The sequence below is a fragment of the Mustelus asterias genome, chromosome 8, assembly GCF_964213995.1.
Source record: "Mustelus asterias chromosome 8, sMusAst1.hap1.1, whole genome shotgun sequence".
Taxonomy (NCBI): Eukaryota; Metazoa; Chordata; class Chondrichthyes; order Carcharhiniformes; family Triakidae; genus Mustelus; species Mustelus asterias.
In genome coordinates, this window is record NC_135808.1 from 13,557,217 (window position 1) to 13,584,937 (window position 27,721).

The 27,721-nt window shown below is 45.0% G+C and overlaps 1 protein-coding gene and 1 long non-coding RNA gene across 2 annotated transcripts in view; one reads left to right on the forward strand and one right to left on the reverse strand.

The window, feature by feature from the left end:
* LOC144496850 (uncharacterized) lies at positions 1-27,671 on the reverse strand. The gene is made up of 5 exons (XM_078217418.1): positions 27,307-27,671; positions 16,367-16,759; positions 7,851-8,009; positions 3,672-3,751; positions 1-1,538 (listed from the first exon to the last, which is right to left on the reverse strand). The coding sequence occupies exons 1-5, from the start codon at positions 27,377-27,379 to the stop codon at positions 1,401-1,403; spliced, it is 843 nt and encodes a 280-aa protein (XP_078073544.1). The 5' UTR covers positions 27,380-27,671; the 3' UTR covers positions 1-1,400.
* The window catches only part of LOC144496867 (uncharacterized), an 825,626-nt gene that overhangs the window by 579,345 nt on the left and 218,560 nt on the right, over positions 1-27,721 (forward strand). The gene's annotated exons all lie outside the window — the stretch shown is intronic.

Here is a 27,721-nt window from a genome sequence, read left to right on the forward strand (position 1 = left end):
AGCCTCATTGAGTCACCCTTGATTTATTACAATTATTATGTAATTATATACAACTGAGAGTCAATTTCAGATACAGGACTCAGAGAGAGAGGGGGAGGGGGCTGATCCAATCAAAAAAACATGCTCAGGTACAATATTAATATTGTTAATGCTGGTGATCATTTCTTTGTTCAGTCTCATGCAGATACAAAGTAGGAAAGTTATTTTGCTCCATGCCATTCGCTCAGAGCTCCTCCAGCTCCTGCTCCAGAGTCCAATGGAAGACTTAACAGCCTCAGATGTTGGATGAACTGCCTATACTCCTGTCCAGTTATCAATGGAGTAGAACATTGTACGAGGGGTGCTATAAGGATAGTATTTGCAATATCAGCCATTTGACGCCAACCAAAAGTTACGATTTCCCCCGTTGAAACTGAATAGAATAGTGGTGAGGATCGTTACACTTCCAAGCAGAACGACTGGATGTAAGACTGGGAGATGGGAGATGATCTCGCTCACTGTTCGTGCAGGGACTGACTGAGAGCTTAGGAAGAGCAAGTGTCAGAAACTCCTGCTCCTTCTGCTAACTGGGCCGTGAATGATTCCGCGGATAATGTGAAATGAGAGCTGGAGCTCCCTGTCACACCTCTCCTGATTTTTACTTCATTGGAGTTAATGGGGAGAGAGGAGGCAGACTTCCTGTCACCTGATCATCGTGCCCCTCTCCCCGACCCCCCCACTATGCTGAGAGATATCAGGGTGGCACTATTGCACAGTGGTTAGCACTGCTGCCTCACAGCGCCAGGAACCCGGGTTCGATTCCAGCCTCGGGTAACTGTGTGGAGTTTGCACGTTCTCCCCGTGTCTGCGTGGGTTTCCTCCGGGTACTCCAGTTTCCTTCCACAGTCCAAAGATGTGCATGTCAGGTGGATTGGCCATGCTAAATTGCCCCTCTGTCAGGGACTGGCAGGGTAAATACGTATGGTTACGGGGCTAGGGCCTGGGTGGGATGGTTGTTGGTGCAGGCTGGATGGGCTGAATGGCCTCCTTCTGCACCGTAGGGATTCTATGAATCTATGATCATGGCCATAGAGGCCCCGATACTGTGACTAAATTCTGAGGAACCTCAGGGTCCCTGGCTATGTGCTATTATCACATTGTTACATTCCAGGGACTGTCGGGATCCTTTCACTGGATCTGCTCAAGATTCCTGACTACATTTGGTACTTGTTTGCACAGTGTATCCCGAGGAAGACCCCTCTTTGGACCTGCATGAGGTCCTGTAATGTTCCATAGAGTTCAAGACCGTTAATGTCAGGCTAATCGTCACATGTCTGCCTCCCGCAGCCCACTGTCCATCTTTTCCTGCTGAGTGATGGATGTTGATCCAGTTTCCTGTTAAACTCTTAACCTCAGGCACTTCAGCTGCAGTCTGTCCTCTGTGCTAAAGCGTATATGGTCTCTTGAGGTCTCACATGTGTGTTAGGATGCAGTCTGGGCCCAGACCACTGTAGAAAGGAGTATGTGAGCTCGCTGCCGTTCGATAGGGATCCCTCATTCTGCACAGAACAGAAAAGACCAGTTTATAGCAAGTGAAAAATAAAAAGCAGAGAAAGAAAACCATTGAAAATACACAACAGGTTAGTGAGCATCTACAGGGAGAAGGAGAGGTCTCTGTTTCAGTTCATGCTTTCTCTTCCTGAAACTCCGATGTGGAAAGCTTTCGAACAAGACAGTAAAAATGGCTTAGATTTTAGTTGCCTGTTCCTGTGAGGAACACTTGGAACAGGATGAGGCCATTCAGCCCCAGGGTCTGTTCAATGAGATCATGGCTAATCTGCGTTCCAACTCCATTTACTTTTCTCCATATCTCTCCACGCCCTTACACAACAGAGATCATAGAATCATAGAATCCTACAGTGCAGAAGGAGGCCATTCGGCCCATCGAGTCTGCACCAAACACAATCCCACCCAGGCCCTATATCCGTAACCCCCATGCATTTACCCTAGCTAGTCCCCCTGACACTAAGGGCAATTTAGCACGGCCAATCCGCCAAACCCGCACACTTTTGGAGTGTGGGAGGAAACCGGAGCACCCGGAGGAAACCCAATCAGACACGGGGAGAATGTGCAGATTCTGCACAGACAGTGACCTAAGTCGGGATTCGAACCCGGGTCCCTGGCACTGTGAGGCAGCTGTGCTAACCACTGTGCCACCGTGCCGCCCCAAAGATCACTCCAATAAAAACAGAAAATGCAGGATCAGTGGAGAGAGAGAAACAGTTAACATTTTGAATCCGTTTCCCTCTTCTTCAAATCTCTCCATCCCGGTCTTGAAAACACCAATTGATTTCAACATCCTGTCTCACGCTGATTTTGGTTGACGTAAATATTGGTCAGGCCACTGGGTGGAAATTCCCTGCTTTTTTTCCTAAAACAGTACTGTTATAAAACAGTTTAACCACTCAGTCAGCTTGCCTGTCTGTTGGAGCGCGCTTTGCATAAATTTGGCTGCCACATTTCCTACACTATTAGAGACAATATACCTCATAAATGCCTCCTGGCACTGCTTGGGAGGTCTTATTTACACAATGTGTTCACGCAGGTGGTGATATCATTAAATGCTGTCAGGAACTAAGCTCAATTAATTGATAGAGATCAGTGACAGATACCACAGAATCCCTGCAGTGCAAAAAGAGGCCATTCGGCCCATCGAGTCTGCACCCACTCTCTGAAAGAGCAACCCACGCGATCCCTGTAATCCCACGCATTTTTCCATGGCCAATCCACATAACCTACACATCTTAGAACACGAAGAGAGAATTCAACGTGGCCAATCCACTTAACCCGCACATCTTTGGACTGTGGGAGGAAACCAGAGCACCTGGAGGAAACCCACGCAGACACAGGGAGAACATACAAATTCCACACAGACAGTCACCCGAGGCCGGAATTGAACCGAGGTCCCTGGCACTATGAGGCAGCAGTGCTAACCACTGTGCCATTTGCTATTCCCATGCTTTCTGTCAGAGCAAAGGCATTAGATCAAGATGTCTGACATTTTCAGTGATGAGACAGTGTGGGGAGAGTCCTCATTACATCTAACGCAGGAAAGTTTTCAAACAACCATAACAAATCGCTGAAAGCAGATGTGTCGGGGATTAGTGTCATGAACCGAGCAAGATGGTTTCTTTTAGTTCGAGAATTGGAAAGTCTAAGATGGAGTGCAGATCAGCCTTTGGCAGCACCAGTTTCCAGAACAATTTGGATTCATTCCAAAAATCACTTCTTATTGCTTTTTATATTTCAATATCTATTGTCAAGCATAATTCCACTGCAGCTTATGACTTCCAATTGTGCCACTTAGAATCACTGGCCTAGTCATTCAGAGAGGCTAAAAATCTGGGAGTGCTAGTTCGAATCCTATCACATTAATTGGTGGAACTTAAATTGAATTCATGAATGAATTATTCAGCCAGAATTTGTTCCCTCTCTGAGAGAAATAGATAGATTTAGTAGTAAGAAATCAAAACCTTCAAGAGAAAAGTGTAGACAATTAACAAGTGAAATTTCTATAATGTGAAACACCGTGATGGGTCAGATCTGATGCTTTTTGTGACAATTGACAAGATTTACCTTCCCTATTTTCCTTTGCAAGAACCTTGACTCACAATAACCCAGTCCCTTCTTACCTCAGCCAAGTCTTGTCTTGTTTCGCCAATAGGCTGAGCAGATATTTCCATGAGAGCCAAATCCTGTTGTCGCTGGCAACCTGAATTGAAACACTCAATCAGTAACAGAATTGTTTACACTGTGTGTGAAAGATAAAATGCAAAGCTATTTAAAACACGATGAAGAGACAACAGGAAGAGCCTGCTAATGCTTTTAAATTGGACACTGCAAGCTCCAATTTTGTATTTAGTTCAAAGAACAAAGAAAGTTACAACATAGGAACAGGCCCTTCGGCCCTCCAAGCCTGCACCGACCATGCTGCCCAACTGAACTAACACCCCTACCCTTCCAGGGACCATATCCCTCCATTCCCATCCTATTCATATATTTGTCCAGACGCCCTTTAAAAGTCACTATCGTATCTGCTTCCACTACCTCCCCCGGCAACGAGTTCCAGGCACCCACCACCGTGTGTGTAAAAATACTTGCCTCGTACATCCCCTTTAAACCTTGCCCCTCGCACCTTAAACCTATGCCCCCTAGTAATTGACTCTTCCACCCTGGGAAAAAAGCTTCTGACTATCCACTCTGTCCATGCTCCTCATAATCTTGTAGACGTCTATCAGGTCGCTCCCCTCAACCTTCATCGTACCAGTGAGAACAAACCAAGTTACTCCAACCTCTCCTCATAGCTAATGCCCTCCATACCAGGGAACATCCTGGTAAATCCTTTCTGTACCCTCTCCAAAGCCTCCACGTCCTTCTGGTAGTGTGGCGACCAGAATTGAACACTATATTTCAAGTGCGGCCTAACTAAGGTTCTATGAAGCTGAAACATGACTTGCCAATTTTTAAACTCAATGTCCTGGCCGATGAAGGTAAGCATGCCGTATGCCTTCTTGACTACCTTCTCCACAAGCGTTGCCACTTTCACTGATCTGTGTACCTGTACACCCTTTGCCTATCAATACTCTGAAGGGTTCTGCCATTTACTGTATATTTCCCATCTGTATTGGACCTTCCAAAATGCATTAATAATTTGACTTATTTTGATTTTTTCACCATGAAGAGCATAGTCTGAGAATCTGACTGGTTAATTACAGACACCAAAGCCCCAATCCTTGAGTTTACACTGACAGTTAGTGATTTAAAATCTGTAAAAGGAAACACCCTGAGCAGACTGTCACTGTCATTTGGCAGAATGCCTCATCACCAGAACTCACAAACAAGCACCAAGACCTGGCTTGGCTGGTGGTGAGAAGGGCACTCCCCGTCAGATCCTTTATGCACGCCCGAGGTCTCAACATCACCGCACGCTGCCCTCGAAGCGGCTGCGGGGGTGATGAGGCGGTCGCACACCTCCTTGTGGAATGTGCCTTTACAAAGAAGGTCTGGAGTGAGGTGTAGTGGTATTTGTCGCGGTTCGTCCCGAGCAGTTCGGTGACGCAGGACTCTGTGCTCTACGGGCTGTTTGCGGGGACGCACACCGAGACAAATATCAACTGCTGCTGGAGGGTCATCAACTCGGTGAAGGATGTGCTTTGGTCCGCCCAAAACACGCTGATCTTCCAGTTGAAAGATTTGTCCTCGACCGAGTGTTACAGACTGGCACATTCCAAGGTCCAGGACTACGTGCTGAGGGACGCGCTCAAGCTTGGGGCAGCCGCCGCAAAGGCACAATGGGGAAAGGCCACCGTGTAAAGCCTTTCAACCGAGGCAGACCGAGGGCCCGGTAACTGTAGAATGCCCTCGGCCTGCGTAACTGTGTGCCAACCTGAAAAATAACGGCACTCTGATGTATGTATATAGTTTTTAAGTACTGAAATGTAATTAATGTAATGTCGTGTAAATAAGCATAGTATTGTACTGTAAAAATGATTCTTTTTGCACCAATTGTAATTTTTGGATCTGTTGTTTTGCAATGGTTTGTTTGAGAGTTTTTTTTATGAATAAAGTATATTTTTGAAATTTAAAAAAAATCTGTAAAAGGAAACAAAGTCCAGCCAGATTGTCAGAACTTCCAGGAGTTGATGAAATCATTCTACATATTGTGCACGCATTATTTAAAAACACACAAAAAAATTGGTGAGAGTTCAGAAAACCCCAAATTAAATCCCCCTGTTGGCCAATAAACATGACATACGTTCGTGATGTAATTCTGCTTTTACATTTTAGAAGTATCATGAACATTGTAAATATGTAAACTCATGGTGCCAAGCACTGTAAATCATTAATGCACGAGCAGTTATACAAATCAATGCTGTACGTCAATTAGTCATGGAAATCAATAGGTAGAACTGGCTAGTGCGCAGCACTGTGGCACAGTGGTTAGCACTGCTGCCTCACAGCGCCAGAGACCCTCGTTCGATTCCCAGTTTGGGTCACTGTCTGTCTGGAGTTTGCACATTCTCCCCATGTCTGCATGGGTTTCCTCCGTGTGCTCTGGTTTCCTCGCACAGAGGAAAGACTGAAAGGCTTGCTGGTTAGGCACTTTGGCCATGCTAAATTCTCCCTCAGTGTACCCCAACAGGCGCCAGAATGTGGCGACTAGGGGATCTTCACAGTAACTTCATTGCAGTGTTAATGTAAGCCGACTTGCGACTCATAAATAAACTTTACTTTTAATGGCATAAATAAATGGTTTGTGCCGATGAGTCCTTCAAATCAATGGTTTGCATTTGATTTGTCATTGAAAACAGTACGTTCACATCCAGAAATTGTGCAAATCAGTTGTTGCTGTCCAGCAATCATGTAAATCAATGACTCACGTCTATTGGGCGGCACGGTGGTGCAGTGGTTAGCACCGCTGCCTCGCAGTGCCAGGGACCCGTGTTTGATTCCCTGGGTCACTGTCTATATGGAGTCTGCACGTTCTCCCAGTGGGTTTCCTCTGGGTGCTCCGGTTTCCTCCCACAGTCTAAAAGACGTGTGGGTTAGGTGGATTGGCCAGGCTAAATTCTCCCCAGTATACCCGAACAGGTGCCGGAGTGTGGCGACTAGGGATTTTCACAGTCACTTCATTGCAGTGTTAATGTAAGCCGACTTGTCACGGTAACAAATACATTTAAAACTTCAACTATTCCATTAGATAAATGTTTAAGGTCTCTACCAGACTGACAGAAAGCTGCCTTATGTGAAATATTCATTCTTCTAGTAACAGGAATCTATCTTATTTCTTCATGACTGACTCCCTCTGCTGATAGACCTCTGCTACAAGCCATCATTCTATCACTGAACACCAGCTCACACTGAAGAGGATAATTAGATGGTGTAATGAGACAGATTGCAAACTACAATGGCAGCTAAAGTGTAACGTGTTTGGTCCATGCATTCTCCACCATTCAACCATTATCCCCAACTCTTCCTCCTTTCCCCAGAGGTGTCAGTGTGGAAAGAGAGCCCTCCATCCTGCCTGGAGACACTCAGAGAAATAACTGGGATGGGGAGAAGGATTCGCAGAGCAGCACAAATCAGATACATGTGAAGTTGGAGTTTATTTTTGTCACAAGTAGGCCTACATTAACACTGCTATGAAGTTACTGTGAAAATCCCCTCGTTGCCACACTCCGGTGCCTGTTCGGGTACACTGAGGGAGAATTTAGCATGGCCAAAGCACCTAACTAGCACGTCTTTTGGACTGAGGAGGAAACCGGAGCACTCGGAGGAAACCCATTTAGCAATTCGACTTATTTTGATTTCTTCACCATGCATTTCCTGAGAATTTAGCATGGCCAATGCACTGAGTCGGCATGGAGACCGTGCAGACTCTGCACAGACAGTGACCCAATCTGGGAATTGAACCCGGGTCCCTGGTGCTGTGAGGCAACAGTGCCAACCATTGCACCACCGTGGGGGCGGGGGGAGGATGCGGGCAGTGCAAGAATTGAATGTCCCACATTTTCCGGAATGGTAGTTTGGCCGTTGATTCATTCAGTGACTGGACTATAGTTTGTACTTTTGACTGTGATCAATACTGTAAAAACCAGTGATATGAAATTAACTGTCCAGTATATCCCTGTCCAACTTCCCTCAATATTGAACTCAATAGAAGTGAAGATTGGACAGCCAGCTGAATCAAAATGACACATCTTAGTCCCTCGCCCATAGTTGAAATTTACCACCTATTAATCCAGCTGAAGCCACGATCAGGCCTCTTTCCCATCTAACAGTCAGTCCCATCAGTCAGAGCAGCCACATACCTGTGTGTTTCTTGGTCATCAGCAAGTGCAAGCAGACGAGGATAATGAGGAGACTCACAGCAGCAGCAGAGACACCGATCATTATGACATTCTCCACCTTGCCAGTTGTTGTGCTTATATGTGTTGAGGCTGAAACAGTAGCGGTAGACGTCTCGCTGTCTGTAACAAAACAATTTGATTATTCTAACAATAGAGACCCAAAAAAGCCAGAATTTAAGTAGAAATGGCCATTGGTCTAATAATTGACAATGACATTATTTATAGTTAAACCCAATTAACATTTGAACATTGGAGTTAGTTTGATTTTTTCAAAATGAAATAGAAGTATGAAAACAAAATTAAAAATACGTTGGACATGTGCAGTGATACAACATGGGCAGAATTTTATTAAGCACCCATTATATAGCCTGCCCCATACTCTGTATGTATTGGATTCAATTGTATCTCCTCCAGTCCCTTTATGTTCTCTTTTATAACATGGAGATCAGAACTGTTTACAATCCTCCAAATGTGGTGTAACCAAGACTCTGTCCAAATTTCATAGAATCCCTGCAGTGCACAAGGAGGCCATTTGGCCCATCAGGTCTACACCAACACCAATCCCACCCAGGCCCTATCCCTGTCAACCCACATATTTACCCTGCTCATCCCTCTAACCAACACGTCCCAGGACACTAAGGGGCAATTTAGCAAGGTCAATCACCTGACCCACGTATCTTTGGAGTGTGGGAGGAAATCTATGCAGACATGGGGAGAATGTGCAAATTCCGCACAGACAGTGACTCAAGCCAGGAATCGAACCCAGCTCCCTGGAGCTGTGTGGCAGCAGTGCTAACCACTGTGCCACCGTGCTGCCCCTCCACTTATGTAACTATTGATTTTCAATTTGATCCAATGCTGTTTCACCCCCAATTGCTGCATTTGGTTTATTTATGGCCTTATTAGCCACTGTCTTGTGATCTTTGTATCTATACCCCAAGATCCTTTCATTCTTCTATCACTTGTGGACAATTCCTTTCCAAACAGCTTGTGTAAATGTAGCACCTATTAGCTAGGTTGAAGTTTATTTGCCAGTGATACACTCATTCTGCAAGTTGGTTAGTTACAGCTGGGAGCACAGCAGGTGGTCCAGGAGTTCAACAGGAACAAAACAGTGGTGGCAGAGACAAACAGACAGACAAAGAAACAGCGAGAGCAGCTGGAGTTCCAGCTGTACAGCGGGAAATCAAACACCGGCAGAGAGAGCGAGAAAGTACTGAGAGAACTGTGGGAGTGTGGGAATAAAGCAGCAACAAAGAAGAACCGCAGCACTGTGAGAAGAATGGGAGGCCTAAGAGAGGGGACAGTGGCAGAGAGAGAGAGAGCACTGTGAGAAGAGTGGGAGGTTTGAGAGAGAAAGCAGACAGTGGCAGAGAGAGAGAGAGCACTGAGAGAAGAGTGGGAGGTTTGAGAGAGAAAGCACACAGTGGCAGAGAGAGAGAGAGCACTGTGAGAAGAATGGGAGGTCTGAGAGAGAGGATAGTGGGGATAAACAGTGGCTGACAGAGAGCGTGCTATGGTTTGAGAGCACAGTGACTTCTGTGCAGAGGTAGTGGAGAGAGGGAGACCACTGTGAGATCAACTAAAAAAATACTGAGTAATGTCACAGGGCAACAATTGGCGAATTGATTCATGAAAATTGAAGTCCTTTTGCTGTAAGTCGGGTAGTGGATTAAACTCGGACTGAGATGTGATAAAGTATTGCATTTATAGCTGCAGACACTGTTTAACAGGTATAACATGCTCACTACCTATGAGGAAAAGGAGGAAAGCTGCAGGGGTAACAGCCACAGTGCAGACTAATACACTGTGTCTCAGAAAGCTGTCCAGTGGGGGGCAATGTAAGAGCAGTATAGAAATGGTAGTAATCAGGACCTCCATGATTTAGAGAATATATCGACCTCTGCAGTCAAGAATGTGAATCTCAGAGTGTGTGCTGCCAACTGTAGGCTAATTCCAACACCCCCACCCTCCCTCCACCCTCCCGCCACCCCGCTTTCAAAGGGTGGTGAAAACCTTGGAGTTGGCGAACGAGGTGCACTTGACCGTGCCTGAAGGGGCAAGGAAGGCAGAGATAGTTTCAGTGATAGTTCAGCATTTAAATTTGTCAGGGGACACAGTGTGTAACATTGGAATTGGCTAAAATTCAATTCTAAATAAAACAGTTGCAATAAGAAAAAGAATTGAAACAGTTGAAACAGACTTAAAGAAATGAAGCAGTGTGAGCCAGTGGGGGTTGTTTAACTGGCAAAGGAAATTATGGTTGAATCTGAAGGAGATGCAAATGAATGGACGGCCTGCTCAGAAGTTGGTTGATAAGCAAGTATCAGATCTTTTTGAAGATTTTAATTGTGTGGGTAAGGTTTACTCATGTTAATCAATCTTTCATAGTGAGAAACTCAATCTTTCATGGTGAGAGATGAGGAGATATATGGTTCGGAAGGAGTATTGCCAGAAAAGGTGGTCATATGTGGAAGTGCTGAAGATAGTAACGTTCTATTATGTAAAGTAAGGTTAGAGAGTCCGGAGAAAAGTGGTGAAGTGGTGGTCGGAGTAATTCAGACAGGGAGACAGTTTACCCTGGGCAACAATATAGCTGGATTACAGGGGGTTACTGTGGAAAATCAAACAACTGAGGTGTTGCAGGAAGCGTATCATGGGATGTTTCCCGACTGTGCAGTAACAAGATCACAAAGACACAGGTTGAGGCAGGAGGAGGAGGAATTAAGGAGAAAAGATAAGGAGGCTGAGGTTCCGTTATAAGAACATAAGAACATAAGAAATAGGAGCAGGAGTAGGCCATCTAGCCCCTCGAGCCTGCCCCGCCATTCAATAAGATCATGGCTGATCTGACGTGGATCAGTACCACTTACCCACCTGATCCCCATAACCCTTAATTCCCTTACCGATCAGGAATCCATCCATCCGCGCTTTAAACATATTCAGCAAGGTAGCATCCACCACCTCAGTGGGCAGAGAATTCCAGAGATTCACCACCCTCTGGGAGAAGAAGTTCCTCCTCAACTCTGTCTTAAACCGACCCCCCTTTATTTTGAGGCTGTGTCCTCTAGTTTTAACTTCCTTACTAAGTGGAAAGAATCTCTCCGCCTCCACCCTATCCTGCCCCCGCATTATCAGAAACAATCTTTCACCTGCTGGGTGATAATGAACAAGAACAGGTGGAGGACGTCATGACACCACACAACCCTGCCACAGCAACCTCTGCAAGACGTGCCGGATCATCGACACGGATGCCATCATCTCACGTGAGAACACCATCCACCAGGTACACGGTACATACTCTTGCAATTCGGCCAACGTTGTCTACCTGATACGCTGCAAGAAAGGATGTCCCGAGGCATGGTACATTGGGGAAACTATGCAGACGCTGCGACAACGGATAAATGAACACCGCTCGACAATCACCAGGCAAGACTGTTCTCTTCCTGTTGGGGAGCACTTCAGCGGTCACGGGCATTCGGCCTCTGATATTCGGGTAAGCGTTCTCCAAGGCGGCCTTCGCGACACACGACAGCGCAGAGTCGCTGAGCAGAAACTGATAGCCAAGTTCCGCACACACGAGGACGGCCTCAACCGGGATATTGGGTTCATGTCACACTATTTGTAACTCCCACAGTTGCGTGGACCTGCAGAGTTTCACTGGCTGTCTTGTCTGGAGCCAATACACATCTTTTTAGCCTGTCTTGATGCTCTCTCCACTCACATTGTTTCGTTTCTTAAAGACTTGATTAGTTGTAAGTATTCGCATTCCAACCATTATTCATGTAAATTGAGTTTGTGTCTTTATAAGCTCTGTTTGTGAACAGAATTCCCACTCACCTGAAGAAGGGGCTAAGAGCTCCGAAAGCTTGTGTGGCTTTTGCTACCAAATAAACCTGTTGGACTTTAACCTGGTGTTGTTAAACTTCTTACTCTCTTCTGCAACACCCATCCTCCTGTGCCCACCCTCCCTGGCCTCACCCAATCAACCTGCCCTAAGACCCCCCACATTTTCCTGGTCCAGGACCCCAGGGACTGGGATTGTGGGCAGTGCTTCCAGTCCCAGTCCTGTCCACTACAGCTTTAGATGTTGCGGGGCCGAGGGAGCTGAGAGACAATCTGATCGGCCTGCAGCTCTCTGAGGCGGAGGGGCAGAAGTCACTGTTTTAAAGCAACACAAAACTAAACTAATCCAACAGGAACACAGCCCCTTCAAAGAGCAAAGAACAAAGAACAATACAGCACAGGAACAGGCCCTTCGGCCCTCCAAGCCTGCACCGATCATGTGTTCCTAACTAGACCATCCGTTTGTATCCCTCTATTCCCAGTCTGTTCATGGGGCTATCTAGATAAGTCTTAAATGATCCTAGTGTGTCTGCCTCAACCACCTTGCTTGGTAGTGCATTCCAGGCCCCCACCACTCTCTGTGTAAAATATGTCCCCCGCATATCTGTATTGAACCTTGAACTTCTGACCCCTTGTGTTTGTCATTTCTGACCTGGGAAAAAGCTTCCAACTGTTCATCCTATCTATGCCCTTCATAATTTTATAAACTTCTATCAGGTCGCCCCTCAACCTCCGTCTTTCCAGGGAGAACAACCCTAGTTTACTCAATCTCACCTCATAGCTAATACACTCCATACCAGGCAACATCCTGGTAAACCTTTTCTGCACTCTCTCCAAAGCCTCCACGTCCTTCTGGTAGTGTGGCGACCAGAACTGGACGCAGTATTCCAAATGTGGCCTAACCAACGTTCAATATAACTGTAACATCGTATGCCAACTGTTATACTCTATGCCCCTTCCAATAAAGGCAAGCATGCCATATGCCTTCTTCACCACCTTTTCCACCTGTGCTGCCACCTTTAAGGATCTGTGGACTTGCACATCCAGATCCCTCTATGTGTCTATACTCTTGATGGTTCTGCCATTTATTGTATAGCTCCCCTTTACATTAGATCTACCAAAATGCACCACTTCACATTTATCTGGATTAAATTCCATCTGCCATTTCTCTGCCCAATTTTCCAGCCTATCTATATCCTGCTGTATTCTCTGACAATGTTCATCACTATCCGCAACTCCTGCAATCTTTGTGTCGTCCGCAAACTTACTAATCAGACCAGCTACATCTTCTTCCAAATCATTTATATATATCACAAATGGCAGAGGTCCCAGTACAGAGCCCTGTGGAACACTACTAATCACAGACCTCCAATCAGAAAAAGACCCCTCCACTGCTACCCTCTGTCTTCTATGGCCAAGCCAGTTCTGTACCCATCTAGCTAGTTCACCTTTGATCCCGTGAGATTTAACCTTTTGCACCAGCCTGCCATGAGGGACTAAAATCCATGTTGGTGACATCCACAGCCCTTCCCTCGTCAATCATTTTTGTCACCTCCTCAAAAAACTCAACCAAATTTGTGAGGCATGACCTCCCTCGTACAAAACCATGTTGTCTATCGCTAATGAGACTATTCAGTTCTAAATGTGTGTAGATCCTATCTCAAAGAATCTTCTCCAACAATTTCCCTACCACGGCGTCAAGCTCACTGGCCTATAATTACCCGAGTTATCCTTGCTACCCTTCTTAAATAACGGGACCACATTTGCTATCCTCCAATCCTGCAGTTTAATCAAGCCATCTTTGGGGTAGTATACTTGAACCTGGGGTATCCTCTTGTTTTATGTGGGTTATTTAAAGGTTAATAGTGTTGTTATTAATAAACTTGTTGAACCTTTACTTGTGTTTGTCCTTTGTCCATCTTGCAAATAAGGGCACCGGGGTAAAACCTTGTAGTAAGCAAACTGGTCGAAAGTATCTGAGAATTAACAGGTACAACAGTGGCGACCCAAGTGGGACTTAGATAAGAAGTGATACGTTGCTCCGAAGTCGAACCTTCAACCCGGTATTCTCCAACACTCTGTCTGAGCCTGAATTAAGAGGGCAGCTGCCCCATGTGACGGCCAGTCTTAAGTGAGTGAAGGACTAATACAGATTCGACCAGTAAATTGGGCCATAAACCTGGTGTCTGTAACACAAGGTGGACAAACTGTGTAGTTAGAATTATCTACCAGGTACACGGTACATACTCTTGCAACTCGGCCAATGTTGTCTACCCGATACGCTGCAGGAAAGGATGTCCCGAGGCATGGTACATTGGGGAAACCATGCAGACGCTACGACAACGGATGAATGAACACCGCTCAACAATCACCAGGCAAGACTGTTCTCTTCCTGTGGCGGAGCACTTCAGCAGTCACGGACATTCAGCCTTGGATCTTCAGGTAAGCGTTCTCCAAGGCGGCCTTCACGACACACGACAGCGCAGAGTCGCTGAGCAGAAACTGATAGCCAAGTTCCGCACACATGAGGACGGCCTAAACCGGGATGTTGGACTTATGTCACATTATCAGTAACCCCCACAGCTTTCACCCTGATCTTGCAGAATCTTACTAGCTGTTCTGTCTGGAGACAATATACATATTGTCTCCAGACAATGTTCCCTCCACCCACATTATCTGTACCTTTAAGACCTGGCTGGCTGTAGAGATTTGCATTCTAATTAGTATTCTGTAACTTGATTTCTGTGTCTCTGTGCACTGTTGGAGAACAGATTTTCACTCCATCTGACGAAGGGGCAGCGCTCCGAAAGCTTATGGTATTTGCTACCAAATAAACCTGTTGGACTTTAACCTGGTGTTGTGAGACTTCTCACTGTAGTTAGAACTAGAACAGTCTAGGGAATTTGGGTAAAGTCTAAGGGCGGGAATTTAGTGAAAACCGGACCCCTACCCCGATCCCTTACCTATACTCAAGTGACGAATCCTAAAAGGAAATAATTATGGCCAGTCATGCTGAACGGGAGGAAGTTCTCTGTTTATATTTGAACCACAAGTGGCCAAATGGGTGACGCCCATCCCCACCCCAGTGAGTGGGGATATATACTCCACTCACTCATCCAATGGCAGGAAGGGAAATGCTAAATAAATATCCCGGCCAGGGTCTGTTTCCCTTGAAAAGTGAAGGTTAAAGGGGAACTAATGGAGGCATTAAAATTATCAAAAGTTAAAATGCATGTGGGGAGAGCTCCCTCTTGTGGGGAAAGAGCATAACTAAAGGCCATCAATGTAAAACTGCCAAGATTTCAGAAGACATGTCCTGACCCAAAGAGTGGTGAGAATGTGGAACTTGCTATCACAGGGAATGTTTGAAGCAAATAATTTAGATGCATTTAAGAGAAAGCCAGGAAAGTGTTTGAGAGAGATGGTTACAATGATAGGTTTAAATAAGGAAAAGTGGGAGGAGGTTTCAGTGGAGCAGAAACACCAGCATGCACGGTGTGGACCGAGTTATCATCCACATATTTTGAATTTGTATTCCGAATTTCACTGTTCAGGTTATTTATGCAAATTCTGGACAGCAGTAATCCCAGCACTGATCCTTGGTGAACACAACACCGCACCTTTCGTCTGTTCAGCTAACCAGCGTCAGCCCCTTGCTCAGTTTTCTGTTTTGTAGTTACCTTGCTATGCATTCTGCTACTTTTCACTGGCTCCATGGATTTCCCATCCCATTGCTGAAAGAGATGCTGCAAAACTCATTCCATTTGAGGTGGAATTTCTAACCCCTGCCTGTGTTTTACAGGGTGGGCTGGGGGTTGGGAGGGGAGGGGGGGGGGGGGGGGGGGGGTGGTGTACTGCTTGCCCCGCTCCCAGAAGAAAAGTTGGTCCAGAACTCACTGACGCCACCCCACATAATGTGCCCTGAGTACCTTTTAAGGTGGTGAGGGTCGGGATTTGTCCCTCAGTTATGGGGCTCAATAGTCCAAACGGCAAGCAGCCTATAGTGGGTGCCACTTGCCACCCATATTTTGGGGAGCAGGGTGAGCGGGAAGGCAGTGAGCCAGATAGCCAACCTATCTGTCCTGACCCATCGCTCTGTGAGAAACACACCCAACCGGGTTCTGTGGTGAGCTAAGGGCACAGATTGTGCTCCGATTGGATGTGGTCAGTTCCTGAAGGGAGGAGCTGGAGGAGGGAGGGGAGGGGAATTCTCAGCACAGCCAGGGTAGGAGGTGGGAAAGACACTCCCAACATTTCACACCCCTCCCCCCAGGGGAACATCACTGTGCCCACATTTTCCCACCTTCCTCATCAGGCTCATATCTGGTATTTCTTTTGATACCAATCAAGTAAACGAACTCAAATTAACTTAGGGACAAAGTAAAAGGGGCGGCTCCCCAAAAGGAAGGGGGGAACAGCCCGAACCAAAAACAAAGTCGAAAGCAAACTTAAAACGTCAAACCAAAAGGTGATTATCGGGGTCGATAATACACCCCAGCCCCTGCGGCGCCCAGCGGTCGCATATCTGGTATCTTACTCAAAGCCTTTCAGAAATTTCAATAGTTTGAAACAGTTTAACTAATTTTCCAGAATCCCCTTCCTGAAAGGAAGAGTTTAATGTGAATTCTTACCTGTCCCGTTATAGACTGTCAGAGTCACATTGCCTTTTCTGGTTGTGCCCTCAGCATTAATATAAACAGAGATCACATAGACCCCACTGTCATTCGTCTGTACATTCCGCAATAACAAGGATCCATTGTCTGGATAGAGGTGAACTCGGTCCTGGTAGGAAGGAGATGTCACCAGGTGAACTGAACACTTATACCCGGATCTGTCAGGGTCTGGAGAGCAGTTTGATCGGATCAGTGTCAAAAGTGCAGTGTTCCCGGGGAATAAACTCCACTCTAACCTTAAAGAGGAGTTGTGTAGAGGAGTGGAATAGGAGACAGGGAGAAGGACAGACTGGTTCACTGTCCCATTCACTTCCCTCTGATGGACCGTCACAGTAACACTGCTTCCCGAGGCTGCAACAACAGAAAGGAAAAGTGAATTAGTTTTCAGTCACATTCGACAGTATTCCCCGTCAGTAAATTAAACTCTGCACAAAAAGAGAAATGGGAGTGAACTGAGACAAGTGGAAATTGAGGCAACATCTGTGGAGAATTTAGCGTGGCCAATGCACCTAACCAGCATGTTTCTCGGACTGTGGGAGGAAACTGGAGCACCCAGAGGAAACTCACGCTATTATTGAGATATTGCAGAAAGTGTAGCATTGAATAGAAAGGGAATAAGGGGAAGGGGAAATAGAATACACAGTAATCCCACACCGGGAAAGTAATGGAATAGTCTGTTAAAGGGTTAATAGTCACACAAGTTTAAAAATCACACAGGGTGAAAAACAAAGGTCTTCTGATAAGAGCCTTCACAGACAGACAGCAAGGCCATTAGCCTGGCAAAGCACATAAATCAGACATCTGTAACTAGAAAATGGGAGTGATCCACATACAGAAACGAGCTGTACTATCAAGTTTTCTTACTGATTGGATATTATAATGAAGCAAGCGTAAAGTGATTGTGATTGGTTTATGCTAATTACTTGTAATCGATTTTGAAAACTTTAATAGCCTTCGTATTTTGGAATACGCCACTCTGGCTAGCGACAGAGATGTGAACTGTAGCTTCCCAGCGTCCTTGCTATAGTTTGTATTAAAACAGCTGTTTAAAAGAACTCTGTTACTTATCTTGTTACTCGAAGGGTAAGGTTGTGATCAATTAAAAGGCTGACATCAAAGCCCGCAACAATCGGAAAATCTGAGATAGAAATCAAAGGCATTTTCAGGTAGGACTTGACTTTATGTAACATTGCTGCTCTAAAACCGGTGTTAGTGATCCATTCACAGAAATTCACCAAAAATCCTTAGAAAGCACCTTCCAACCCAAGACCACTTCCATCTAGAAGGGCAGCAGATATATAGCAACACCACCACCTACAAATTTTCCTCCAAGCCACTCACTACCCTGACTTGGAAATATATCGCCATTCCATCTCAGTTGCTGGGTCAAAATCTTAGAATTCTCTCCCTAATGGCAAAGTGGGTAAACCCACAGCACGTGGACTGCAGCGATTCAAGAAGGCAGCTCACTGCACCTTCTCAAGGGCAACTGGGGATGGGCAATAAATGCTGGCCAGCCAGTAATGCCTCTGTCCCATGAATGAATGAGAAAAAACTCTCTCAATCCTAATTTCCATTGGCTTCAATAAATAAAAGAAGTTGCCAACTCACACAAAACCAAGACTTGTATATTGTGAATGCCTCTCAATTCTCCAATCGTTACATCACCCACCTCCTACCTATATCACTCTGACATTTAACAATCTCCTGTGCTTCACTTAACGTACTCTGGTGTTGCCCTGTGTGTGCATTTTCTCACATTTCTCTTGTCCTATCTCTTTGTAACTGCTTTATCATCTCTATTATATTTCAGTTTGGAGACAATTGCCCTATTCTTGGGGCCTGAGTAGTTATTGCCAATCTCTAGTTGTCTGAAGACAGTGCTAGCGGTTTAAGATTTGATATGATTGAGTGGCTTCAGAGGGCAGTTCAGAGTGAACCATGCTATTGAGAGACTGCAGTCATATATAAGTCCAGACAGGGAATGGCGAAGCTGTTATGTTGTTATGAATTCATATTGATTATTACTGATACCCACTTTTGATTGCTACCTTTTGAAATTAAATTCAAATTTTCAAACTGCCATGGTGAGACTTAAACCCCCATCCTCAGAATTATTAATCCAGGCATCTGGAAGTAGCAATTCTAATAATACACATCCCTTCGCAGTCTCTGGGTCAAAATCCTGGAATTCCCTCCCTAATGGCATTGTGGGTCAACTCACAACACGTGGACTGCAGCGATTCAAGAAGGCGGCTCACCACCTCCTTCTCAAGGGCAACTAGGGATGGGCAATAAATGCTCTATACCCAAAAGTCCAACTGGCTTGTGTTCCCTTCTGCAAAAAACGACTGATGTTTGTTGTTCAAATGTTTTACGGATATGGGGCAAGTTTGGAACAGGAAACTGGAACAGGTTTGAGGGTCTAAACAGTATCCTCCTGTTCTTACGTTCTAGTAATTCCTGCATTTGCTTTTTGTTTTGGGGAGGTTGCCCACATTGACAGGAAAAATAGAAAATTTGTATGCTAATTAATGAGAGGGATTGCAAAACTCAGTGGAACAGAAGGATTCTGGTATCGCAAATGGAATGTTGACATTTACTGTCAAGATAATTGAATATAACACGAGGGATATTTTACTGCAGCTGTTAATGCCCTGGTTATGGGGGGAAGATAGGTATCATGGAATAGAATCATAGAATCCCTACAGTGCAGAAGGAGGTCATTCAGCCTATTGAGTCTGCATCGACCACAATCTCACCCAGGCCCTAATCCGGTAACCCCATATATTTATTCTGCTAATCCCCCCAACCTCCGGTCAATTTAGCATGGCCAATCAACCTAATCTGCGCATCTTTGGACTGTGGGAGGAAACCGGAGCACCTGGAGGAAATCCATGCAGACACGGGGAGAATGTGCAAACTCCACACAGGCAGTGAGGTCGGAATTGGACCCAGGTCCCTGGCGCTGTGAGGCAGCAGTGCTAACCACTGTGCCACCGTGCCGCCCTGGAAAATGCAAATTGGAGTTGAGACCACAATCACATAAGCCATGATCTTAATGAATTCCTATGTTCCGAAATGCTGGATAAACTCAGCAGGTCTGGCAGCATCCGTGGAGAGAGAAACGGAATTAACCTTTTGAACCTGTATGACTCTTCTTCAGAACTCTAGATCTTCAGTTTATGGCCTATTGTCTCAGGAGGTAGCAATAAGTTGGGATGGTTTCTCTGCCTTCATGCTACTGAACACCTTCAGAATTTCCTTTCAACAAACAAGGTCCACTAATGGAATATGAAAGCAAATTACTGCGGATGCTGGAATCTGAAACAAAAACAGAAAATGCTGGAAAATCGCAGCAGGTCGGCCAGCATCTGTGGAGAGTGAGCAAAGCTGGTGTTTCAAATCTGAGTGGCTCTTCAGAGCTCATGACAAAAAAGTCATCCAGAGTTGAAACGTTAGCTCCTGGCCAGAATTCTCCAAACTTGCCCATGGCTGGGATTCTCCAGTCCCACTGCAGTGAATGGAGATTCGGCCAAATTCTCCATTCTCGCTGGCAACAGTGGCGAGGTGTGAACAGCCAGAGAACTCCAGCCATTAACCCTGCTTCTCTCTCCACAGATGCTGTCAGATCTGCTGAGATTTTCCAGCATTTTCTGTTTTTGTTCTAATAAAGCAACGTTTTCCAGCAGTTTTATATTTTATTCACCGTGATCATTGCTACTAAACAGCATCAAATCAAGATGTTGCCAAACAGCTTTGAAAACAAGTGATTACCTATTACATTTGGTGTAGTCTGGTGAACTGGTGTGGCAAAAATAATCTCTCCCTCAATGTCAACAAAGTGAAGGAAATAGCCATCGACTTCAGGAAGGAGAACATGCTCCTGTCTACATCAATGGGGACGAAGTGGAAATGGTCGAGAGCTTCAAGTTTTTAGGTGTCCAGATCACCAACAACCTGTCCTGGTCTCCCCATGCTGACACTATATTTAAGAAAGCCTACCAACGTCTCTACTTTCTCAGAAGACTAAGGAAATTTGGCACATCAGCTACGACTCACACCAACTTTTATAGAAGCAGCATAGAAAGCATTCTTTCTGGCTGTATCACAGGTTGGTATGGCTCCTGCTCTGCCCAAGACCACAAGAAACTACAAAAGGTCGTGAATGTAGCCCAATCCATCACACAAACCAGCCTCCCATCCACTGACTCTGTCTACACTTCCTGCTGCCTCAGCAAAGCAGCCAGCATAATTAAGGACCCCACGCACCCCGGACATTCTCTCTTCCACCTTCTTCTATCGGGAAAAAGATACAAAAGTCTGAGGTCACGTACCAAACGACTCAAGAACAGCTTCTTCCCTGCTGCCATCAGACTTTTGAATGGACGTACCTTGCATTAAGTTGATCTATCACCAGGGTGATAGGGAGTGGGGTAGCATGATCTTGGTTTCAGATAAAGCTCGGCACAACATCGTGAGCCGAAGGGCCTGTTCTGTGCTGTACTGTTCTATGTTGTATGTTTCTCTACACCATAGCTATGACTGTAACACTACATCCTGCACCCTCTCGTTTTCTTCTCTATGAACTGTATGCTCTGTATAATGTGCAAGAAACAATACTTTTCACTGTATGCTAATACACGTGACAACAATAAATCACATCAAATCATTTTAAACAGGTAAGCTGGAATATCGTGCGAACATTTTGGTTGCAATGTGCATTCAGGGAATTGCATGCTGATTAGCATATTAATAAGGGCGTTTGTTGTTTGCACACTGAGTTTTTTCCAGTAAGTTTTGCTAGTTTCCTTATTTTCTATTGTTACATCTTACCCGAACACCTTTTATTTCTCTAATAGTGATTGAATAGAGAATGTTTCCAGTTTCCACCAACCACTGTGTCCAAACGGGTTTCTTCTCGATGTCACTCCAGAATAGTCTATCTCTATTCTAAAATTTGCACTCCTTACTCTGAATTCCCGCTTCAGAGAATCATAGAATAGAATCATAGAATCTGTACAGTGCAGAAGGAGGCCATTTGGCCCAAAGAGACCGCACCGACCACAATCTCACCCAGGCCCCATTCCTATAACCCCACATATTTACCCTGCTAATCCCCCTGTCACTAGGGTCAATTTAGCATGGCCAATCAACCCAACTTGCACATCTTTGGACTGTGGAAGAAAACCAGAGCACCCGGAGGAAACCCACGCAGATTCCACACAGACATTGACCCAAGGCTAGAATTGAACCCGAGTCCTTGGCGCTGTGAGGAAGTGGTGCTAACTACTGTGCCACCGTGCTGCCCCCTAAGGGTGTCGTTTCTCTGCCAATCCATTCACAATTTTAAACATCTCGATTAGATTACCCCTCAATGAAATAAAAGCCCCAAATACTGCAGATGGTGGAAATCTGAAACAAAGGGGCAGAATGTTGGAAATACTCAGCAAGCCAGGCAGAGTTGGCGAGGAGAGAACGATTTCTAGTCAATATGACTTCAGTTCTGAAGAAGAATCACATTCAGCTCGAATCGATTTGATTCCACTGACAATCTCAGGACTTAACTCCCATTAGTTTAAAGTCACAAAACACCTGCATTTTCATCAAAGAGTGAGGTTGTGAGAATTTACACGTTCGCACCTTTTTTCCTTTGTCTGCCAACCCAAAACTACTTTAGTTTGCAAAAGAACAATGACTGCACTTCAAAAATAGCAAACACCACAACCAATTTGTCCACAGACTATAACTTGGCTTTGTATAATGCCTTGCACACCATTCAAGATATTTGCAAGTCCTTTACAGCTGATACTAAGCAGTTTCTGATCACGATTGTCATTCAGGAAATACAACAAACAATTTACAAACAGTAAGATCCCACAAGTAGCATTGTGATCATGTCTGAATAATGCTGGTTGAGAATTAACGATTAGTCAGGGTCCCAGGGATATGTCCCTTGCATCTTATCCTGGCTGGTCTCCAATATTCTACCCTCCATTAGCTTAAACTTATCAAAAACTCTGCTGCCTGTGTTTTAACTTTCAGCAAGTCCCCGTTCCTCTATTGCCCTTGTTCTCACTGACCTACACTGGCTCCCAGTCAAGAAATTTTAAAACTCTCATCCTTAATTTCAATTCCCTCCATGGCTTTCCATCCCTATCTGTGTAATCTCCTCTCGCTCCACAATCCTGAGATATTTATGCTACTCTCATTTTGATTTTTCTTTATTCATTCATGGGACATGGGCATCGCTGGCTGGCCAGCATTTATTGCTGTCCGTAGTTGCCCTTGTTCAGAGGGCAGTTGAGAGTCAACCACATTGTTGTGGGTCTGGAGTCACATGTAGGCCAGACCAGGTAAGGACGGCAGATTTCCTTCCCTAAAGGACATTAGTGAACCAGATGGGTTTTTCCCAACAATCAACAATGGTTTCATGGCCATCAGTAGATTCTTAATTCCCTTGGACTTTAACCTGGTGTTATGAGACTTCTTACTGTACTTTGTTTTATAATGCTCCTTGAGGAATTTGGGGCGTTTCATTACGTTAAAGGTGCTATTCAAATTTAAGTTGTTTTTGTTGATCTTTAAGTATTGACAAAATCTTTTGTGTCCATCCAAGAGGACAAGGCAGATCTTGGTTTAATATCTCATGCAAAACACAATGCAGCACTGGAGAGTCAGCCTGGATTTTGTGCTCAAGCCCTGGAGTGAGACTTGAACTCTGACTCAGAGTCAAGTGCATTGTGAGCTGAAGAAAGCTGAATGACCTCCAAGCCGAGATATTGGCTTGGACACTGGAAAACCCACAGTTATAACTTTGGGTATTTCCTCAGGATTTATTTTCAGCTCCACTTGAAGAGGTAGAGGAAGTCAGGACACTGTAGCACGCCCTCAGTATTGAAGTATCAACCTAGATATTGTGATTAGAATCCTGAGTGTCTTCCAGGACAAGGAGTTGTCCCTGACTGAGTGTTGCAGACTGGCACTTTCTAAAGCCCAGGACTATGTGCTGAGGGACGCACTAAAGCTTGGGGCAGCCACCGCAGAGGCGCAATGGGGAAGGAAGGTCACTGTTTGTGGTGAACCATCGTTGGTTCCCACTAGATAGTACTGAGCCAGGGTCTGGCCAGTACTACAAGTATGTATATATGTTGCTGTTGGGGTTAGGGATGGGTTGTTCTACTTGTTGCTGTTGGGGTTAGGGTTGGGCTGTTACACCTTGTATTATAGTTATTATGGTACATCCCAGTTGGGCTCCGCCTCCTGGGAGAGGTATAAAGGTCACTGCTCTGTCTGGGACCCCTCAGTCTGGGATCGTGTACTATACTTAGTAGCTTCGTTGTAACAGTAAATAAAAGCCTTTATTTCCTGAGCATCTCAAGCCTCGTGTGTGATAACGCGCATCACTGTCTAAGACCTTTTAACCACAGTAAACTGAGGGAAGCTGAACCCCCTTGGGCGAATGACTCACTGAATGCATGCAGTGAATATTACAAGTGTCTCAGTTGTACTGAAGCACCTTGGAATGCTCTGTGCTCTATGTAGACGACCTTTAATAACATTCGCAACATTTGTAGGGACAATTGTAAAATGTGTGTAACGTTTCTTTGAATGTATTGGAGCACCTCCGAGCCTTATTTGATGTGCGTAAAGAACCTGAATGTTATTGCATTGTCTGATGGCCATTTTGGAATGTTTGGAATGTTCTTGCAGATTTCTTACAAATAAAGTGTCTTTTTGGGAAAATAGACTGGTGCAATCTGGCACAATCCAGTACAGAATCACACATTGGTCCTTGAGGAAGCCGTCGCAGAGGCGCAATGGGAAATGGTCACAGTTTAAGACCTTTCAGCCACCATGCATCGAGGGGTTGGATAAATTGTCGAACCCCTCAGGCTGTGAGCCTGACATGGATTATATATTGTAATTATTGAGAGGTTTGAAATTATACTCCAGCAGTTCAGAGTGGAGCATGCTCTATGGAGAAAAAGGTGAATTCCATTGCATTTGATGTAACTTTTCAAATTGACATGTTTTGCCCTCAGATTGTTAGCCTGACAGGGAATGTATGTTGAGAATATCAACAGCATTACAGTTGTATTGAGGGAGCTAAGAGCTGAACATGCTGACAAGTTGAACTTTATAACACGTCTCTAATTTTCAAGTGGAAATGCTTTGTACTTTTTTTATTAATTGAAGGGACATTTATTGCCCATCTCTAATTGCCGTTGAATGCTATGAATAAACTCTTTTGTATTTTTTTTTCAGCACAGTACAGGCCCTTCGGCCCACGATGTTGTGCCGAGCTTTATCTGAAACCAAGATCAAGCTATCCCACTCCCTATCATCCTGGTGTGCTCCATGTGCCTATCCAATAACCGCTTAAATGTTCCTGAAGTGTCTGACTCCACTATCACTGCAGGCAGTCCATTCCACACCCCAACCACTCTCTGCATAAAGAACCTACCTCTGATATCCTTCCTATATCTCCCACCAACAACCCTATAGTTATGCCCCCTTGTAATAGCTCCATCCACCCGAGGAAATAGTCTGAACGTTCACTCTATCTATCCCCTTCATCATTTTATAAACCTCTATTAAGTCTCCCCTCAGTCTCCTCCGCTCCAGAGAGAACAGCCCTAGCTCCCTCAACCTTTCCTCATAAGACCTACCCTCCAAACCAGGCAGCATCCTGGTAAATCTCCTCTGCACTCTTTCCAGCGCTTCCACATCCTTCTTATAGTGAGGCGACCAGAACTGCACACAATATTCCAAATGTGGTCTCACCAAGGTCCTGTACAGTTGCAGCATAACCCCACGGCTCTTAAACTCCAACCCCCTGTTAATAAAAGCTAACACACTATCGGCCTTCTTCACAGATCTATCCATTTGAGTGGCAACCTTTAGAGATCTGTGGATATGGACCCCAAGTTCTCTCTGTTCCTCCACAGTCTTCAGAACCCTACCTTTGACCCTGTAATCCACATTTAAATTAGTCCTACCAAAATGAAGCACCTCACATTTATCAGGGTTAAACACCATTTGCCATTTTTCAGCCCAGCTTTGCATCCTATCTATGTCTCTTTGCAGCCTACAACAGCCCTCCACCTCATCCACTACTCCACCAATCTTGCTGTCATCGGCAAATTTACTGATCCACCCTTCAGCCCCCTCCTCTAAGTCATTAATAAAAATCACAAAGAGCAGAGGACCAAGCACTGATCCCTGTGGCACTCCGCTAGCAACCTGCCTCCAATCCGAAAATTTTCCATCCACCACCACCCTCTGTCTTCGATCAGATAACCTGTTGGACTTTAACCTGGTGTTGTAAGACTTCTTACTGTGCTTACCCCAGTCCAACGCCGGCATCTCCACATCATGACTACCATCGACATCGCAAACTGCCGGCTCCAAGTGGAGAGGATCTCCAAGAAGATCGCGTATATCGACACAGACATCAAGGCTACCAAATAAACCTGTTGGACTTTAACCTGGTGTTGTGAGACTTCTTACTTCGATCAGACAGCCAGTTACCTATCCCATCGGCCAACTTTCCCTCTATCCCACACCTCCTTACTTTCATCATATGCCGACCATGGGGGACCTTATCAAACGCCTTACTAAAATCCATGTATATGACATCAACTGCCCTACCTTCATCAACACACTTAGTTACCTCCTCAAAAAATTCAATCTTTATTTTTGAAAAAATAATCCAGGGTATTCCTCTGTAAAGCCAATTCTTCCAAGTTGAAATTTTATAAAACTTGCCCACCCAAGGACATCTGACATTATTAAAGACTTGTGAGAGGTCCAGTTAATTCATTATTAAATCCCAGCTACAGTTAGAGGGTCCAGTTAATTCATTATTAAATCCAGCTACATTTAGAGGGTCCAGTTAACTCATTATTAAATCCAGCTACATTTAGAGGGTCCAGATAATTCATTATTAAATCCCAGCTACAGTTAGAGGGTCCAGTTAGTTCATTATTAAATCCCAGCTACAGTCAGAGGGTCCAGTTAATTCATTATTAAATCCAGCTACATTTAGAGGGTCCAGTTAATTCATTATTAAATCCCAGCTACAGTTAGAGGGTCCAGTTAGTTCATTATTAAATCCAGCTACAGTTAGAGGGTCCAGTTAGTTCATTATTAAATCCCAGCTACAGTTAGAGGGTCCAGTTAGTTCATTATTAAATCCCAGCTACAGTCAGAGGGTCCAGTTAATTCATTATTAAAACCAGCTACATTTAGAGGGTCCAGTTAATTCATTATTAAATCCCAGCTACAGTTAGAGGGTCCAGTTAGTTCATTATTAAATCCCAGCTACAGTCAGAGGGTCCAGTTAATTCATTATTAAATCCAGCTACATTTAGAGGGTCCAGTTAATTCATTATTAAATCCCAGCTACAGTTAGAGGGTCCAGTTAGTTCATTATTAAATCCAGCTACAGTTAGAGGGTCCAGTTAGTTCATTATTAAATCCCAGCTACAGTTAGAGGGTCCAGTTAGTTCATTATTAAATCCAGCTACATTTAGAGGGTCCAGTTAATTCATTATTAAATCCAGCTACATTTAGAGGGTCCAGTTAGTTCATTATTAAATCCCAGCTACAGTCAGAGGGTCCAGTTAGTTTATTATTAAATCCCAGTTATAATTAGAGGGACTGGAACACGTGCTGGTCGGTATAAGTGTGTCGAGCAGGAGTTTGAGACAGAAGGTGTCAGCGAATTTCCCTGCTCTCAGACTGAATGAGAATGAAGATGTGAAGAAACAGCTGAGTTTCATTCACTGTAGATCAGCGAGGGCTGAATCCCAGCTCCAACACTCACACAGACAGGGAACTCCGAGATAGCATTATCCTGATGGAGGATGTGATAGAAAAAGGGGTAAACTTACCGCAGAGGGACATGAAGCAACTGGTGAGCAAGAAAACATCGGTGAATTGAGAGCAATGCCTTGTCCAGCACATAGCGAGATCTCCGGGGAGCCAGCACCCCGCTGTGACTGCAAAGCCAGCACCCCGCTGTCACTGCAAAGCCAGCACCCCGCTGTGACTGCAAAGCCAGCACCCCGCTGTCACTGCAAAGCCATCCTGAATGAGAACACACAAACAGTTTATCCTCTTGTCCGCGGAAGTGACCAGGTCATTGCACTATGCCAAAAATCAAAGAGTTTAAGAGTTGAGAAGGTAAAACATCAGCTTGGTACCAGCACGGGTTTTCAAACAGAAACTGGGGGTGATAATGTGGCATCACTGATTGAGAAAGGTTTGGTGGTATCCGCCCAGGTTTAGCTCCCCTGTCTAAACCAT

Excerpts from the sequence above, each read along its gene's own strand:
- LOC144496850 (XM_078217418.1), bottom strand. The coding sequence starts at position 27,379 with ATGTGCTGGACAAGGCATTGCTCTCAATTCACCGATGTTTTCTTGCTC. Across the intron at positions 16,760-27,306 it reads TTGCTTCATGTCCCTCTGCG|CCTCGGGAAGCAGTGTTACT; the intron begins GTAAGTTTACCC and ends CTGTTGTTGCAG. Across the intron at positions 8,010-16,366 it reads GACAGTCTATAACGGGACAG|ACAGCGAGACGTCTACCGCT; the intron begins GTAAGAATTCAC and ends GTTTTGTTACAG.